At 32.3% G+C, this 19,693-nt stretch overlaps 2 protein-coding genes across 2 annotated transcripts; both read right to left on the bottom strand.

Moving 5' to 3' along the window:
• Window positions 1-30: 30 nt before the first annotated feature.
• Window positions 31-13,403, bottom strand: LOC149484592 (carboxypeptidase E-like). The gene is made up of 8 exons (XM_089700783.1): window positions 13,001-13,403; window positions 12,721-12,917; window positions 12,483-12,638; window positions 12,059-12,225; window positions 11,289-11,443; window positions 8,464-8,724; window positions 5,457-5,599; window positions 31-882 (listed from the first exon to the last, which is right to left on the bottom strand). Exons 1-8 carry the CDS (start codon window positions 13,218-13,220, stop codon window positions 736-738), a joined length of 1,446 nt encoding a protein of 481 aa, XP_089556909.1. The 5' UTR covers window positions 13,221-13,403; the 3' UTR covers window positions 31-735.
• Window positions 13,404-15,588: 2,185 nt separating this feature from the next.
• LOC149484591 (glutamate receptor ionotropic, delta-2-like) lies at window positions 15,589-19,013 on the bottom strand. Its single transcript, XM_089700780.1, has 9 exons — window positions 18,319-19,013; window positions 18,125-18,249; window positions 17,967-18,060; window positions 17,407-17,566; window positions 17,088-17,315; window positions 16,832-16,940; window positions 16,155-16,339; window positions 15,959-16,063; window positions 15,589-15,678 (listed from the first exon to the last, which is right to left on the bottom strand). Exons 1-9 carry the CDS (start codon window positions 19,011-19,013, stop codon window positions 15,595-15,597), a joined length of 1,785 nt encoding a protein of 594 aa, XP_089556906.1. The 3' UTR covers window positions 15,589-15,594.
• Window positions 19,014-19,693: the final 680 nt, after the last annotated feature.

Below are 19,693 nucleotides of genomic sequence, written 5' to 3'. Positions count from 1 at the left end.
CTGACTATATAAAGTCCTATTAATATGAATGTTACTGTACATATAAAATTAAAAACATTGGTAGCATTTCATGGGTAATATACAGATAATGAATCAAAGTGAGATTATCAAATCAATGAAATTATATGGTATGATTTTTAATACTTACGATCTATTAAAAGACCCAGTAATATTAGTAATATTTGAAACTTGAAAGTCGAGACATTTCGATCGTTTAAAACAACTGATATTTAGAATAAAAATTAATATACGTTATTTTGACTATATCTCAGTTTCGACTAGAGAAATTATTTACACTGAAAATCAACCACTGATTTTATTGAAAGTAAATAATATTCACATAATATAATACAATAAAAATATATTATATGGCACTGTCGTGGAAAACGTGAAGTACACTTATTTGTGGCATACAACTATGACATACTTTATTATGTGAAAATATATTTCATATTATATCATTGCAATTGAATATACATATAATAAAATTTGTTCAAAGATTCCCCACTAATTAATTGTTACTCCAAACAAAGATGGATAAGGAAAATTAATGCCGTAAAAGTGATCATAATTATTCATTATTTACATCTCAGAAAAACCGTACGATAACATGATTTTACTATCATTTACACAAACATCGCACAACATTCAATTGTCTATAAGAAATATGTTTCAAAAATTGTTAAAATTTTTATTTATTTTGTTAGAAATCTCGATTATATTTGGGCTTTGGTTTTAATGTTTTGGGGTTTCTTTTTTCTCTAGTAACGTGTTAGTTATTTGTTCGTAGAGCGATCTCTTGTAAATACGCGGTTGTCCGTCGCGAAAGCCGTGAGGATACAAACCGAATGTTGTGTAGTCGTCGAACCAACTTGTTGTGGGCTGAAAAAATATAAATATTTATTATTTATTAGTAGGAAACTTGTTGTGGACTGAAAATATATAGGAATATATTAGATAGTGTATATTATTGTATCCCTACTATAATATTATAAAATATGCGAAAGTAACTCTGTCTGTCTGTCTGTCTGTTACGCTTTCCCGCTTAAACCTCTCAACCGATTTTGATGAAATTTGACACAGACAATCTTTAGACCCTGAGAAAGAACATAGGCTACCTTTTTTTGCGAAATATGTACCACGGGCGAAGCCGGGGCGGACCGCTAGTTATGATATAATACCATGCTCATTAGAAGCGTGGTTGTATTAGGTCTACAAGAATTCATCTAATCCAATTTCAGGCAGTCAGAAATTTGTAAGGAATCGAATACCATGTAATAACGAGAAATGTATGCGAGAGAAGCCAGCGGACGAGTATCTTATAAAATTTTAGTATTGTAAAATACGTAAAGGATACATTATAATTTGAAACCATATTCCATTGCCAAATATTTCTTAATCTCATTGAGTTAGATGTATCAAATATCGATTTTCCATTCCCGCCTACGCGAATTTAGCAGTCTGCTACTTGCGTAGAGATTTGACGTCATCTTCTCTATGACGTCATCGCAAGTGAAATATTAAAGATGAATTGTCGTGTCCGTATTATAATTTAAACCGCCCTTTAACTATAGATCAAGGTTAATTGTAGATGAAAGTTGAGCAGGAACTAGCATATAAAAAACATTAAAAAGTATGGACCATAATTATTGAATGTTTTAACTACCTACCTCACTTTTACTACACGTACCTCCGTAATAAATAAGCCGTACATAATGAAATACATATTGTGAATAATTGATTTGATAATATTATAGTCTAATAATAATCTAAGTATATATACCTAGTCACGTGAGACACGTATTCGATTACGATTGTATTACCACGTATTACCTAGTTACTTGAAAATATTTATCGTACCTACAGATAAGGCGGATTATTATCAATCGCTTTTGACCCCTATATTCCCCGAATCAATTTCCGATAAAATAAAACAGGATAAATCATTCGCATATAATAATATGATATATACTGGAAAACAGCTCTTTTTGATTAGGTAAGAATTTTTGTTAGTTCGGGACGCAACAAGAAGAAGCAACAAGACATGATACTATTTACCATTCATTTTTTAATTAACTTACACATACAATAAACGATTTAACGATCAGTTCGGCGTACTTATATTATAAGTTGGCGCTTAGCGCTTACTCTACAATATCATGGCTTCCAGTGTACCATTTTATTATGCAACATATCTTTTAAAAGTTGTTTTTTTTTCTGTAGATATTGTCTAAAGGTAGGTACTACAACGCTTTTGTCGTCAATTATATTTAACCACTAGCTGCTCCGCGCGGTTTCACCCCCGTGGCTCCACTCCTGTTGGTCGTAGCGTGATGATATATAGCCTATAACCTTCCTCGATAAGTGGGCTATCTAACACCGAAAGAATTTTTCAAATCGGACCAGTAGTTCCCGAGATTAGCGCGTTCAAACAAACAAACTCTTCAGCTTTATAATATTAGCACAGTATTACAATATTATTTCCTACAGTAAGGAATCGCCTTTGATGTCGCGCGATGCCGCCGCCAGCGTAGGTACTTACGCTGCCACACGAAAATACGCTAGGGTTGCAACAAATGGGAAATAAAACAATTTTGATTATTAATATTATGATGAAATCATTTATTCATATGTACATTCAAAATAATTGCGATTATTAAATCTGATGTAATTATTTGTTCATAAATATATAATTACAGATATTGCACTGCTAAATATTATTTACGTGGACACTTTATTTTTGGATGTTCTTAATTGTATATTATAACCATTTAACTAAGTAATGCATTCGCATTGGGATGTACAATCTGATTAGAAAATAATGAGGACAACATATACATAGCTTTGATTTTAATTCAACAGATACAATTAATACAATCTTTCTGAAATATTGTTTCCTTCTGGGATTTCAATGTAGATTTACATCCGTAAACGGAACAGTTTTTGCGCGTCATAATAGAATATGTAAGTACCTATGTATAATAAAATTATTACACAAAAAATACGACTGCGTCGTCCTTTCGCGATAGTTAATGCAAACTCAGCGTGATTGCATTAAGCGGCCCGCGTCGCCCGACCCCCCGCCAGTTCCCCTCCGTTTCTCTGCACAAGTACATTCGTCGCCATACTGTAGGATGGTAATACTGTGATATTAGTATAGATTACTTTACTGCTTTTGTTAAGGTGATGAATTAATTTTTCTAACATTTACGGCCCTTTTTAAACCTTCGTAATTTTTATATTATTAAAGTTGTCGTGATGAAAATTCTTGACAAGAAAGTTCAATAGTAACACAATACGTCTATCGTTTTAGAAACATGATTCCATGATATTTTCTCGATAGAAAAAAAATACAAAGTTCTCATTGTTATTTTTTTATAATCTCTGGCATCTTCAAAATAACAAACGTAAAGTTACGACTTTTTGGATATTAACTATAAAATATATAACCTATACGTCTACCGAGTTAGAATTTTGAAATATGCGATGGTTTTGAAATAAACAAGAAATACTTGAAATTAGCGCGCGACCAGCCAATATAGCGTGAGCCGCCCTGTACCTTCCTACCCCGATCGCTGCACGAGTCATTCCCGCTACGGCCGTCACACGGGGAACTTGTGTCGCTCGCGCAATCGTAACAAAGGGTGACAACACGATAAGACAAAATGAGACAAATCGGGACAATAAAGAAAATAAGAGGAAGAAACATAAAGGTTGGAGGAAAAAGAATGCTTACAATTGGAACAAATTAATGAAGTAAGTTGGTTTTATTTTAAATTTGATGATATTTATATTATAGACGATGTTTGATATGTACCCCTGTTTTAAGTACATAACGAATGTGTAAGATTTTTTCATGTATAGCATAGATAATCTTTTCAGAAATTCGGAATCCAGAAGGAAAATAAACCCACTGATTGTTCACAATGTGAACCCACTCCTTCTTAAGTACCTTCATTCAGTCAAAAATGTATGTTATCAACGCTCTACTGGTTTTATCGCATGATTCCATTTTTAGCAAAAAGCAACAAAGTGCAAAGAAATAAAAAATCATGGTGAACTTAGTGGAAGTATGGTGGACGTAATATGGAACAGGAGCTCATTGGAGTAGTATTATATTTAAAAAAAATTCAAGAATTACATTTCTTAGTAGGTGGTAGATACGTATGTTGTATAAAGAATTTGATGTTGATATTTATTTCATTTATACTTACTATACCTGTGCGGTAAATTGCTTAGTACTAAAACAGGTTTATATTCATATTTACATGTGTAATGTGAAAGTTTTCATTTCGAAAAATTTTGTGTATATTAAATTAAGTTCCTGGGTGATCTGGAAACACAATTGGGCCCGGAAAATGGCGCTGCAGTCACTCCTCCTAATCAATTATGTATTTTTGTTGTTAGAAAGTAAACTTAATTTAATGTTTATAATACATTATTATTGGTATAAATAAGCCAGTGTTCGTCTCACATTGCTGTACCTGCCTACCTACCCTACCAGGGCCTAACTTTATTCTGGCTATTTTATTTTGATTATTTGTAATGAATAATTACAATTATAATAGAGTGCAAAAAATAAATACTTGCGTAAATATATTTTGAGTTTTTTTAAACAATTTTTTTATTTAAAAAAATATCATTCCGACCGCGGCTTTGCCCGCATGAAATTAGGTTATATCGTGAATCCTGTTTTATCCCACAGAAGTGTTCAGTCCGGATAAAAAGTATCCTATGTGTAAATCCAGGCAATTAGCTATATTTCATCAAAATTGGTAATGTAGTCTTGACGTGATTGAGTAACAACTAACAAACAAATATACAAATAAACATCCAAAGTTTCGCATCAGTTTTACTGTATTATTGATATATTCCACTCTTGACTTTGACTGAGAAGAATTAGGGTTTATAACTTCTTTCAGAAATAGTACCTTTCATTTCTGGGCATGATGCAATATCTACGTCAGCATCAAATTCTATCTAAATCAATTCAGTATTCCGCGTTATTGAGTACCATTTCATTTTTTCAGAGTAAAAATATTTTTTGTTATTTTAAAGATTATATTTTATAACCTATATTATTTTGTAATAAAGTAAACATTACGAAATAATAATAATTATTAATAGTGTCTAACTAAGTAGTTGTTAAAAAGAAGATTATTTGTTTATAAGCAAGAAAATAAAACAATAAATCAACGATTAAATATATGTATAACAATATAATAGCTGTATGACGACTCCATACATGTTTGTCCCGAGTCGGCCAGCGGCAGCGCGGCGAGTTTGCAAGATTGACTTCGCGAACACCCGCGTTCGCGATAGCGAGCTATTAGACTCCGCCCACCAAGCAGTGGATTTTTTTTTGTGTATCGTCTTAACAACTACTATTACTAACTATCGCTAAAAACATACAAAAACAACACATCAATTTAATAAAATAATAAGTAAATTCTTACCTCCAGTCTGAAGTTAAGGATCTTAGCAGCTGTTTGATGGTGTGGGACTGTGACGATTCGCGATACAGTGAAGTATCCGGGATGACTCGCTGTTACTTCGTAGTGACCGGGCGTCAGTAAACGGTAGTAGTCACCGTATGCACCTAGTTTTGTGAATATATTTTAAATATATCTTATAATTATTTAACGGATATACTTATTAACTATGGCATCTTCAATTTTGAAGAGTGGAATGCTTATTGACTAAAGAAATTTTGCGTAAGGAAACTTAGTTAAATATATTTTTTATGGAATTTAATGTTTAATACTTTTTTATCAATGTAGGTAATATCCTGAGCTCTATAACTACAAAACTCCTGAAGTAGAAAGAATTAAAATAAATCGAGTTATCAATGGCATTTTTTTTGGTCCATGTCAATGGTTTAAAAATGCTGCTTCTGATTAAAAAGGATCTTGTCTGCTATTATTTATTATAATAGAATTGTAGAAGCATTCTAATGTATTCCTTCTCGTGACCATTGTAGTACATTCAAGATTCATTAAATGCGTTATTATCTCAAGATTAGATGTAATCGTTTGTGGACAATTGCGTACAATCATTCATTTCCTCACCGATCCCTTGTTTACATTCCATTCCAAAATACCATTATTTCTTTATATCAAATAAACAATATTATTATGCTTTATCAAAGTATATTTTTCCATAAATATCTGTGAGTCGTAATACTTAGCTAACAAGCAACAAGCTTTATTAGGATCTCCTTCCATATTTAAATTATGTCTTCACTCAACATTAAGCCAAATAAGATCGTACGACATAGCCTCAAAAACCCACGTGGAATGATTATGAATCTCAATTAAAGATTGGTACAAAAAATATGGAAACAAGATAAAGATGTTATGAGAGAAGCTTTATATCGTATTCTATTTTTTGTAATGAATGAATGAAACGATGGCCTTCACGGAAGGATGCCTCACATAATAAGAAATAAATATATTTATAAAAACATTACATTTATTGTAGCCTCAGAATAGAAATTGTCACATATTGAAATTATAAATTACTAGCAATGCCCTGCGGTTTCACCCGCATAGATAGCGATATCGTTACAGTGAAAAGTCTACTATAGGTCGGACTATAGGTTTAATTTTTAATCACATGAAAATCACCTTTACCCCGTCCCGCACTACGGCCTTTTTTTTTTGTTTTAGTGGGGAAATCTTTCATAGATACCCACGGCCTCCAGGGGAGGGGCCGTGGGTTATGTCGGATTCCTACCGACCAAAACCCCACTGTGTTCCGTCAAGACGCATATTGGTAGAATTCCTCCGTGACCCCCGCACTATGGCCTGCTCGAACAGTATACCTACTATTTTCTGTAGATTGACACTTTTAAATTCGTTATATCTTTTGAATGGAATATCCAATTCTTTTCATTTAAAAAGTATTTTGCTGGTATTGAAACAGTCTATAATAAAACATCATTTAATGGGATAAGGATTAATATATGTGTATGGATAACATGGTTTGATTACTGTCGGCACTTCTATTTACTTTGAAAACGTAAAAAAGTTGTTGTAGTAACATAACTACTGAAGATGGACATATGGTATCGCGGACTTTCTTGTAGATATTGATCCATTCTATAATACTGTAGAACATTTTTTTGTTCTATCTTCAATAGATTCCGCAGCGCACGCGATGACAGAAGTTTTATTGAGGATTTTTTTACACCTTGGGTTACATTATTGCATTTTTGGTAAGGATCTCTAATTTTTTTTAAAATGCAATATAGCCTATGTTGCTCAGTAAAGATGCAGCTTTCTAATGGTGAAAGAATTTTTGAAATCGGTCCAGTAGTTTTTGCGTGAAAACCATACATACATACATACATACATACTTACAAACTTTTCCTCTTTATAATATTAGTATAGATAATCATCATTGTATCTATGATATTAAGTCAAGCACATACCTACAGTATGAAAGAATAAAAAGTAATAATTGTCCATTTTGGTCATACCAACAAAAGACAGATTAAAATGATATATTGTGCGAATAGGTATGCTAGTTATTTATATTATATTTTATCACTGAACAATGCGGCAACAGGATATATATGTCGCAGGTTTTTCATAAAATTAGGTTTTTGATCAAAAACCTAGGTTTTTCATCAAAAACCGGAAGATGACACATTTTAAACTCAATTTCATCAAAAACCTGTAACAATCCAGATTTTTGATCAAAAACCTGAACTAGTTTGGGTTTATGATCAATCTGATTGGATTGAAGGAGGAGAATTTTGATTGGATCATGGATGTAAAATTTTGATAAATAAATGATTGTTTTCTTTCTACTAAGTTGCAAATGATGATGGATTGTTTTATTTATTTCATTTAAATTTGTCATAAAACAAAGCAAACCCGTGATTTTGACAAGAACTTTATCATAAACCCAAACTAGTTCAGGTTTTTGATCAAAAATCTGGATTGTTACAGGTTTTTGATGAAATTGTGATTAAAATGTGTCATCTTCCGGTTTTTGATGAAAAACCTAGGTTTTTGATCAAAAACCTAATTTTATGAAAAACCTGCGACATATAGATATACAAATTACCTAACGAGGAAAATTATTAATGTTAGCCAAGTCAATAGAAATCTAAATTAAACTTATTTAATAATTCTTACCTACCTATTTGAATACAAGTGTTAATTATCCACATTTACCATCAATTTATGTAGGGACTTATTTACGATATTTTTTGGAATAAATAAACCAATTTATATAAACAAAGTAATAGCCAAGCCAAAGAGCTGACAAACCCTTTAAAATTAAAATTCTTGGTGGACTGACCATGCTCACCAAGCTCTATAACACTGCTTTCTTTCATAAACGAACAATATCTCGACGGTTTAAACTTAAGACATTTTTCACACATTATTTCCTAACACATTTCAAATATACACATTCAATAAATTTTTAAAGGACAAAGTTTCCCAATCTTACCTGTCGTAATATCATGTCGTATCGGCCTTGGCACCGGTCCAGTGATGTTGACCACAGATATTATAGCGTTTTGTATGAATCCCGAGTCATCGCTAACCACACCCTTGACTCCAGTATGCACCTTCCATATAAACGCTAGTAAGGCATCACGATTTCTGTGCCATTCGCTTTTCAATTCGTTTGCTGGAGGATACTTTTGGCAACCCAATTCGAGCGTTACCTCAAACGCGTTAGTTGCCAAGTAGTTGAAGTCTTGCATGCCTAGAAAGAAGTACTTGTTTTATTTCGTCTTCCTTCGTACTTTATACATATAGTAAATACAATTTACCTCTCATATATTGAACACCTATACAATAGCTATAACAATAGTTTACATATTTATACATTTTTCTTGCATTTTAAAGGAAAAAGGCTACTGTCTGTAACTTGAGAGTAAGGTTCAGACTTCAGACGCCACTTATAATTATGACAAACTTAAACATTTGAATAAGTATTCATTAGATTCTTCCTGTCTATAAAGCTTGACTAAACAAGACAAGACTAACTTCTGCGAGGTTGAACTGAATATCTATTTCTGTTGGCGATAAAAGTCAAAATACTGTAGGTATGTGGATTTTAATTAAGCAATGTTTTAACAATAATTATTTAATCATACTAATCTTGGTTGGTTAATTTATGTTTGTGTTAAATAAGTTCACGGAATTATATCCAGGGCAGAGAATTAAATAGCCTCGGTTATAGAATTATTTTCACCCGTAGTGTCTAAACTAAAAAATAAAAATAAAATGTATCCATTAAATCAGGGAAAGAGACCACACAAATTAAAAATTAATTAGTTAATGGATTTAGCTTCTAATCTAGTTTCTTTAAGATTGGTGCATGTAGGTGATCTAATATAGTATCTCAAAGGTCAAATAGTGTAGGAATTCCCAAAGTGATAATCTTAATTTAATAACAAGTTAACAGTGACCTTTGGATAACGTTTTAGATGTTTATGATATAAGATCGTTTCTTTGAGGATAATTTCAACTGTTCTTCTATTTGTGAACTTTCATTGATGTACGTTTGTTACTCTTTCATTGAATAACAACTGATCGTATCTATATGTGGTAGCAGGGATAGATATAGTTTGGATATAAATAAGCTCATAAGCTTCTTTTTATTTCATAAGCTTTGCTCATAAGCTCATAAGCTTTGCTCGCGTGGTAGGTACCCTACCACGCGAGCAAAGCCGCGAGGTGAAGCTAGTACGATTTTCTCAAAGGAGCTATTTTGCAAGATCACAAACACGTCCTCAATATTGAATAACAATAAGCATTCAAGAGAAAGGTTGAACAATAGTAAAAATAACATAAACGAACCAGTTCACATCTCATGGTTAACGCGATCTTAAATGCCAGAGTATTACGTTATTACTTATTACCGAGCGCTTCCTGTTCTATAAAGGAAACAACGGACAGACGGACTAACAAGTCTTAAAAGGACATGATTAAATATGAACGGTTAATTGATATCGCGAGTCTCTATTTTTGGTAGGTGAATATATGAGCTATTTCATACTTTGAAATGTTTAGATCAAGGTTACTAGCTCGATATTTTGGAAATAAGACCAAAAATAACAAATATTTTATTATTTTGCAACTTTTTATAATAATATTATTACCAACACGATTACATATGTTTGAATTCCATGAATTAATGATAATTATATTAGGTATATGAATTCTATGATATGGTAATCAAGGTTTAGGTCGAGCTAAAACTATAAAACATTTTGAATTATATATATTCTGATGAAAATTCAAGTTTTTACTTAAGTAATTGGAAGATAAGCTTTCTTCAAGGATAAATCAAATATATCAGATCTAATTAGGTAGTATTTAATCCGAGGCGTTCCATTACAACACTATTTTCAACTCAGATTTTCAAGTATCAAATCACTTGAGCAGCTTACGTCGATCCTATTACGTAAAAACCATTATACCCTCAAAGCTTGCAATAACTAAATACGTTTTGAGGTCATCAGACATATTGTATGTAATGGTAGGTATATCAACGTTGAAATATTAGTACTAAAACCACACTAAAACAATAATAATTTGAATATTTTAATACATGTAAGTTCATACTATTTATACAGTATTACAATATTTCCTATATTGTAATACTGTGCTATTTATGTGGTTTTTAGTACTTTTTTAGTTTGATTTTGTTGATCCTAACTAAAATGTGCTAATTGGTATATTCATTTGTGATTTGTGTCAAAAAGCGTTAGTAACATCAAGTAAGTATCTACGATTATTCAATGTTTTTTTGCAAAAAATCGTACAATACACATGACATATTATAATGCTTTTAGTAACTATCAATCGATCTACGCCAAAGCCCATTGTTCGTAATAGCCACGTGCCTTCAGTTTATAAACAAAACACGACACGAGCCGCATGAGATTCAATTCATGTTTGTTTTACGCAACAAGATATGATATGACTTGCGAAAAAATGGTTTTTGTCAAATATTTTACAGCATAAGAACCATCCTCTATATCCAGACTATATGAATCTTTTTTTTTTTCAATTCGAACCAGTAGCATCCAATAGTTCATAACATTAGCGTTCAATGAAACAAACTCTTATAGCATAGCAGTACATATACGGAATTTTACATTCGGAACATACGGAAACTTACCTCGTTCCAAACTATTCCATTTTTTTCTCAAATATACAAAAATTGGGAAAAATACATTCCGAAAATTCGAGAAATTCTACTAAGTCTAAAATACGCGACTCATTTTTTTTCTTTTTAAAACTTTATGCATAACTTACCTCCTTTCAAACTATACCACGCTGCTCCATTAGTAACTCCCCCTTGTTTCCCAAAATTATACGATTGTGTATCTTCCCCCGCGCCGATGGGACACCCGGGACGATTGGGGTCCGCCATGTCCGCGTGGGCTTCCGCGTATGACATTGCTAACTCCCTGTTTTAAAGATAATAATTATTTATATAGGTATGCATAGTCTTAAATTTCGGTACAGTAGCAAAATTAAGAGCATGAGAACATAGATTAATGTTAAAAGATTTTTGACACATTTTTTTTGATTTTTGACAAGTAATTGAATAATTGGTGTTAAAGACTTTCAGAGTTTGTTTCAGAGAATCAAATATGTATTATACATTGTACAGTAATATCAATTTAGAGTGTTTTAATTTTACTTATTAGTTCATTCTTTCAACAATGCCAGAAGTTTTTTTTTTATAAATTATTTATTATGAGTAATAACAAGGGGTTGAAAAGTGAAAACATAGAACATAATTATTTAACATTTTGTCATAATGTAGTCTATAAAAACTAAATCAACATTCCACAGTTTTTTCCATGTCTACATAAAAAGCAAAACATAGAAAGGACTTGGCCTTCAGCATTAAACCAGTAAATTGTATCACATACAACATTTAATTTTTATTATTTTAATGTCCTTTATCAATCAACATTTACTTCAAATTTGCACATGATATTTATTTTGGAACTAAAGATAAAAAATCAAGTAAATAATGTTAATGTGTTTAATCAAGTTAATAAAAATTTATTGACCTAAATGTCTCATCATCGGGACTAGCAGAATATTCAGAGACGGGGGCTCCACTGCGGCTCTCATCATAAGGATAATTGGCAACAAGGTCTCCTCCATGCAACGCTGCACTTAGCACAAATGGGATCGCCATCATCCATCTCATTACGGCCCTTGTTTCTGGTTCCAGCTAACATAAATTATTTTTAATTTATTTTTAAAAAGATAACATTATAAATATAACATAGTTACAAAGTTTTTTTTTGTAATAATGTAATCAACCTTTATTTTAGTAAATATTGATATGTGATGGTATCATTTCAGATCTTTTTTTAAGTTATCTCTAAGTTCCGCTGTCTAACTTTATTTCACTTATACATAAGTAGGTTTCTAAAGGTCTATTTTTTATTTATTAATATCAATAATATTTATTCCAAAGTAACTCACCGGTGCAGCAAGACGGGTAACATCTTTTAATAAGTGATTGTTGTGACTTATTCCTTGACGTTCCAATTCAAATGTAATTGCATCCAAATCAGGAAAGTTTCTATTTAAATCTATAGAATGATTGTTCGTCCTTCCGATAAGGAAATCCTTTGAACCCTAAATACAAAATAATAAGAATGAAATATTTAATTCCGTAAACCCGAATTTTATAAATTATTAAGTGGAAGATTTCACTTACAGTATCTGTTGATAATTGCCACCCATCAGGATTCATAGCGGGAAGTAAGTGAATTCTGGTATTATGAATCAGGTTCACAATTCGGAGATCACGATTTATATACTGATCGCAAAGATAATTCGCTAGACCCAGTAACAACTCCCTGCCGAGCACCTCATTCCCGTGAATATTGCCCACATATTTCACTTCTGGTATAACTAGTAAAACAAATTAATTTTTAATGCAAGACCTTACAAGTATGTATTACTAAAGAAGGAGGTAGCTTAAAATTATGACTTACATGGTTGATGAAATCCAGGAGTTTCGGAAAACTCGATAACATAAAGTGGCACATTTCTAACAGATGGCTCGGTTAATGCATACACTCTCGTTACATTAGGACATTTTTCATGTATTTCTTCCAAAACTAAAGGAAGTTCTTCATTGTTATGATGTTTCCATACAAATTCTGACGAAACAGTTATAAAAAAAGCCAAATACACAAATTTGTAGAATGCCATTTTCTCGAATTTTATTTTCAAACCTTTTGTATATGATTAGGTATACAATATATTAAATCACATATTTTTTTAATACCAGCGCACTTTATATCGAATCGAAATAAATTATTTTATTCGAATTAAATAAAGTGAATAGGTAACACGCTCCGTCACCACACACTCGACAGTCGACACTCGGCAGCACTCGGCAGCGAAATGGCAGCGATGAGCGAATATCGATTTTCCCGCGGCACGTTTGCCTGTTGCCAACCTACAGAAACTTAAGTAAATTATTGCCATCAATGTTTTTGCGTTGCCATTATAATTATATCATGCCTTATTTTACGGTATTTGAAATAAAATAAATCTATAATACAAAAATTTTAACATATTGTGTTGAGTGCACAGAACAGTAAAAACAAATAGAAGTGCTATAATGTTATAATTAGTATGAAAACCACTGTCACCAAACCCACACATTTAAACCGATAGATAGAGTCTGTCAAGCGAGTCGAGTCCACAACCCTTTTACTGATTTCTTATAATGGCAATACTATGATCTGTCAAACAAATTGTCACAAATTCTGCTGTAACCTCGTAATAATCCGGTTTTTGTTGAGTTTTTTAATGTTATAATGCCGAAACCTATTAAAAGTAGTGTCAGGAGCTTGTTGTTTACAATGATAAATAAATATAATCATGTACAGAGTGAATCTGACGACGTGTTATCGCAAAAACGACGACTTTTGGATGAAATCGTTTCAACATAGGTAGTAGGTTGGCAACAACGTGTTGATACTTTTAGCACAATTGTCTAACTTTTTTATTTTACTGTGATGTGATCACGATTTCCGTTTTGGTTTAGATCCAGACGTCGTGCTCATGACCTTGAAACTTACTGGGGCATCTTTAAGTGAAAACTACTATAAAAATTGTTGTGTTTTTTTTCAGCCAACTTGGATGATGAATTAATAAAAAACACAATTCATCATTTAGTTAAGCAAGTCATAGCCATAGAAGACAATAAAAAAATGAAATCTGAAACAGACTATCTGACAAAAATTGCTGCTATGACAGGTTACTTTCATCATTTCTGTGCGTAATGATGATACTGACAGTGATTTCTCATATGAAGGCATTGAATTTCTTGATTCTGATTTTAGTTCTGATTGTGACAAATAAATACTTGTACATTGAAATGCTTTTTTTTTATTTATTTCAAATATGTTCTTTTTTATCAAAAATTCTAGTATCAATAAGTTTTCAGCGTGCTATATCAGTGTTGACACCTAAAATATTTTTGAATTTGCCGCCTTTTTCATGGGACTAGACTCGCTTGACAGACTCTAAACAGTACACTTAAAGTAAACTATGCCTTTTATTGAGTAAAAACTGACTTATGTAATAAATTCAGCATTTCAATATGTACCCTCGATTTAACGGTTTAGTTTAGTATCCCTACGTATATGAGTTTTTTTGTTTCTCTTTGCTCTGAAAATTTGAACATTTTCAAATTCGAAAAAATTCGGCTATTCAACAACAGAGAACGTTCATTTTCGATAGCTATAACTTTGAACCTTTGAACACATAGAGATAAGGTTGAAATTTGTGTCACTCTACATTAATGACATCTTGATATTAACCTGATGCTATGCCCTAAGTGATGTCAACATTGTTATCGATAATTCACAAATATGTTATATTGTTATATAGTTGTTGATTTTAATACAGTGATAGGCTCGACTCGCCCGTGCCAAACTCTGGCGGGCCCACGGACGACCAAGGCCGTGGTCGTGTGCCGCGGTTTTATGCTGAGTGAGATTGCATTTTTTCCAACTAGCGAATACAATTTACAAAAATCTGGCATTTGCATTGCACCATCGAAGAGGCGTGGGTGTAAAACAGGGTTAGCGGATTCAAAAAAATATTTGTTTCAGGGAATATAGGAACGGCAGTCTTTTAGTTTATAGAAAACTTTACCCAATTTTCTTCAATTTATATAGTTCGTGAGAAATGAAGTTATAATATGTTTATATAGAAAGTTGGAGCTATTCAAATTGGATAAGTAAAAAAATATTGTAAATAGGGAAGCAGGGAAAGAATAAAACCACATATTTTAAAACTGAATCAAACAACATTAAACTCAAATCAGTCATCAAATGTTTTACAACATGGCTGTGGCATTAGTTCCGAATATCGTCACATGCCAACAGATTCATGTAGCACTATACTTCAGTAATGCATTCAAATTTAAAGAACTGTCGTACAGAATCAGATAAATAAAACAATTTAATATATTATAACATATTACATTTATTGACTTGATAAAAAGATTCATAGATCATCATATAAACATGAATGTATTTTTTTTTTGCTTTCGTATGTAATATTTTCATTACTTTTTTTTGCCTATAAAAATTTCTCCCATGAAAGCAAGTGTCGCAAGCAAGACTCCAATAACATAAATAATAAAAATTCCCTGAAAAAAATGTATTAATTAAATTATTAATTAGGTCTTACCTACTTTTGACTAAGTACGATTTGCTATGTGTAAAAAAGTAAAAAAATGTGTGAGTGCAAAAAAATTAAAAAGGTTTTCAGATTAAATTTCCGTTTTTACTGTGTCATTTAATTTTAAGATAATAATTATGTACCTACATTGCAATAATTAAAATTTTTAGAGCATAAAAATAAAATCATCTAATAAGTATTAGTAAGAAAGTGAAAAACTATATCAAAACTTTCATAAGGTCACCTACAAGAACATGGCGAAAATGTAACGGTTCTATGGTTTCTACGTCATGCTTCGATCGAGACAGCTTCACTTCCAGCTGAACCTTATAGTCTAGATACTTCAACGCCATCTATTGCAAAAAGTAATGTTATATTTTTATCATTAAATTCCTGATAAGTAGTTACATTGTACATATTATTATATCAATATATTTTTATAACCTGTGTTTCCCAAGCAAGCATGAGTCCTGACTCATGAAGTCTTCCAATATGTTCGTTTATTTTATTTGTATAAGGTGAACTTTTTCTCATCATTACAACGCAGTTTTCAAAATAGAAATCTTGCAACATTAATGTAAAATCACGAACTGCTTCCTCAGTTATATATTCTCCTATAGCAAAGTATCCTAAATAGTACAAAGAAATAAGACATTAATTAGCTACTCACCCCGGCTCCGCACCGCTAGATTTATTTATTTAAGTTTCTCAAATAAATAAATAAATATTTCAGGACAATTTTCACACACGGCACAATCTGATCCCATACTAAGCTTTCGCTTGTGTTATGGAAACCAGATGGCTGATAAACATACATATATAATTTTTAAATAAATACTTATATACATAATTAACACCCAGACACAGAGCAAACATCTATGTTCATCACACAAATATTTGCCCCGGGTGGGAATCGAACCCACGACCTCTGGCTTGGAAGGCAGGGCCACTACCAACCAAGCCAACCGGTCAGTCGTATCGTAAATTGTATCAGTTATAATCCCAATCCAAGTGAAGACAAAAAAATCATTAATCACATATGACTAGGTTTTATATAGGCACAGATAAGATGATGGAAATAGTTAGGTACTTGAAGGTTGATGTTTCTACTTTCCACTTACCTGCAGGCAACTTTTCAATGCTGAAACCTGTTTCTCGTGTAAAACTTAAACGCTGTAGTTCTTCAGGCTCATAAGTATGGAACTGCTTTATTAATTGTTTAATAAGCGGCTAAAACATAAATGAAATTTTGTATTTAGGTACCTAGTTATGTAAAATTTGTGACAAAGTTTGTGAATTTTCCAACTCAACAATACTCATTTCCAACAAGATTGTAGAAAATGTGTATTGTAGCTTGCAAAAAAGACTATAACATACATCCTGTGATAGAGTCAGTGAAAACACCCAAGCATCGTGTGTTGCTCCCCATGGCAACTTTCTGTCGACGATATCTTGAATTGTATCTATAGACGGCTCATATTTGGGTACGGTAAAGGTGGCTGCTAGTCCTCCCCCATAAGCATTGTCTAGTACTAATCCAATTAACATCACCCAAATGACTACACTCCGAATCCGCCATGATTGAAATTTTGTTTGACTTTGGGACTATGGAAAAAGCATATATTATGTATTAGTATTAATGAAAGTGCAATTTTTATCTTTAAACGCTCATGAATTTAATAAAAATGTATTTCACCTGCGTAATTAATAGACCAAAAGTTATGAAAAATACATTTTTTGATGAAAACTTTTGGCTGATAAATAGAGCCAGGGAGGCATAAAGAAATGTAAATATCAGTCCAATCCACATGGTTGAGCTGAATGGCATCAGCGGCAGAGTCCAACTAGCTAATAAGCTAAAATTAAAGTAATTAACTATGCATTAATTGTGTGCAATGATACGAAAGTATGTGCAAGGTGCAAGGTACCACACCCTCACAGAATATCGGCGCCATAGTGACAGTTTACTGTCGCGTTCCGTACGGTGAGTGAGGGGTCCGGAGGCCCACATCCCTTCCCATCCCCTACCCATCCTCTCCTTCCCTATCCTCATTCTCTCCCATCCTCGCCCCTTCTACCTAACTCCTTCCAAATCCCTTTGAGGACAGCAACAAATCCACTTCCCAGTGGAGTGGATGCTTATGGGCGGCGGGTATCGTTTAATACCAGGCGACGCGTCTGCTCGTTTGCTATCCTATAGCATAAAAAAAATCGTTTATGTATGGTTTTAGTCAGACAGACATTGAAATTTCTTACCTGGGAGATGGAGCTATACAAGTCACAGCCGTTCTAACACTATATACAGAAAAATCCATGAATAAGAACGATTCGTACCATGAGTATAATGCAGCTAAAAATAAAAAAAATATTTATCACATTTGAAGAAATAAGGATTAACAACATTAATTAAATACCTATGCCAAAATCCGCCCGGTCATCTACGACTCGTCCAAGTACACCTAGACCTGTAAAATTTTCATATATTTCTCCCCACTCCTCCCCATTATTTTCTACTAATTCCATTGTACAATTAACCCATCTGGAAAGAAAGTAATTTTTAGGTAATATAACTCGTTAATGTTGAATTATACATCTCCGGAAACTGCACCTGCAAAATTCATCCATCAGTTGGATTTCTACACCGTCCCGTCCATATGGTGCAATATTAGTATCAAGATCCAACAATACATAGGGCTTATAAGTAAACCCTGCTACTTTTACCACTTTTCCCTCTAAATTTGAAAGTTCTTGAGGAAATAACGACGAATTTGTTTCAAACGTTTGCGAGCATGAATTCCAACGGTCCAAATAAATTGGCATATTATGATCAACACCTACAAATTTGTGAGTAACTAGGTCATAAGCTTCACAATCATCGCTTGTGCTAATAGGGATAACTAACAGTATATGAACAATAAAGTTCGTTTCTTTCATACTCAAAACACCTAACTGCCGCTGCCTATTTACTGCATGAGATAGTTTAGATGGCAAAATAATAACTTTTTTATCACTGCGTCTAACAAGTCCTTTATGTGCCACTTTATCGAAAGCAACCATGAACTCGACTGGATTTTCTAACCGTATAATATAATCCGAACACCCAGCATCAGAGGCATTAATCATTACATCGACGACATTTTCAGTTATGTTCTGTATTAAAATATTTCTATAAGGGATTGAAAGAGCCGCATGTATTGACTCATCAGAAATAATTGTAACGCAATAAGACGTTAATAAATATTGATCAATTAATATTTTTAATAGTATTTCTATGGGTGACAAAGTACTAGGTAAAAATAACATTTTGCTGTTTATAAGTAGTCCTAACAATGTAATGAAAACGAGTATTCTGATATCTGTATAATGTATAGGCTTAATATATAGACCTGTGATATAGACGCAATATGGAAGCAATTAGAGATCCTTCAAAATGTTCATAACATATGTATGTATAATGTATATGGAATGAAATAAATTTACCGGCATTCAGATTGTTTATACATATGTATTATATTTGATAATTTGCAATCAAAAAATATTTCCATTAGATCAATTCACATTTTTACAATTGGAGAAATCGGATTTGAGGCTTTGAACCACAATGATGCTCTGCAGAGAAAATGAAGTGTTGCTGATATTTTTCCCGTCAAAATATCTTAATTTATTATATACCTACTTACTAAAAGAACTCATTAGATTAAAACCATAAAACATACATACACGCTCTACATTTTAAGCTTCTTTCAACTAAACTTAATTTTTAAACGAATTTTTTGGGACTATAATAATGTATCCTAACTGTTATTTCTTGGCGGAATTATATCATACAGTTAAATATATTTTTATAAAATTGATTAGGGAAAATATAATGAACCAATTCCTAATGGAAAACTATAATTCACATGATATATTATATAGACACACAATTAAGTGTTGGCTATTGAAAATTGTTATTAATTGTTTACATTCATTTGAGGCTTCAA

The sequence above is a fragment of the Colias philodice genome, chromosome 11 (genome assembly GCF_061535455.1).
Source record: "Colias philodice isolate Cphi_HAF_F1 chromosome 11, ilColPhil1 Martin Lab GWU primary, whole genome shotgun sequence".
Classification (NCBI taxonomy): Eukaryota; Metazoa; Arthropoda; class Insecta; order Lepidoptera; family Pieridae; genus Colias; species Colias philodice.
Note: the sequence above shows the minus strand (reverse complement) of the source record. Positions and strands in the feature narration are given on the sequence as shown.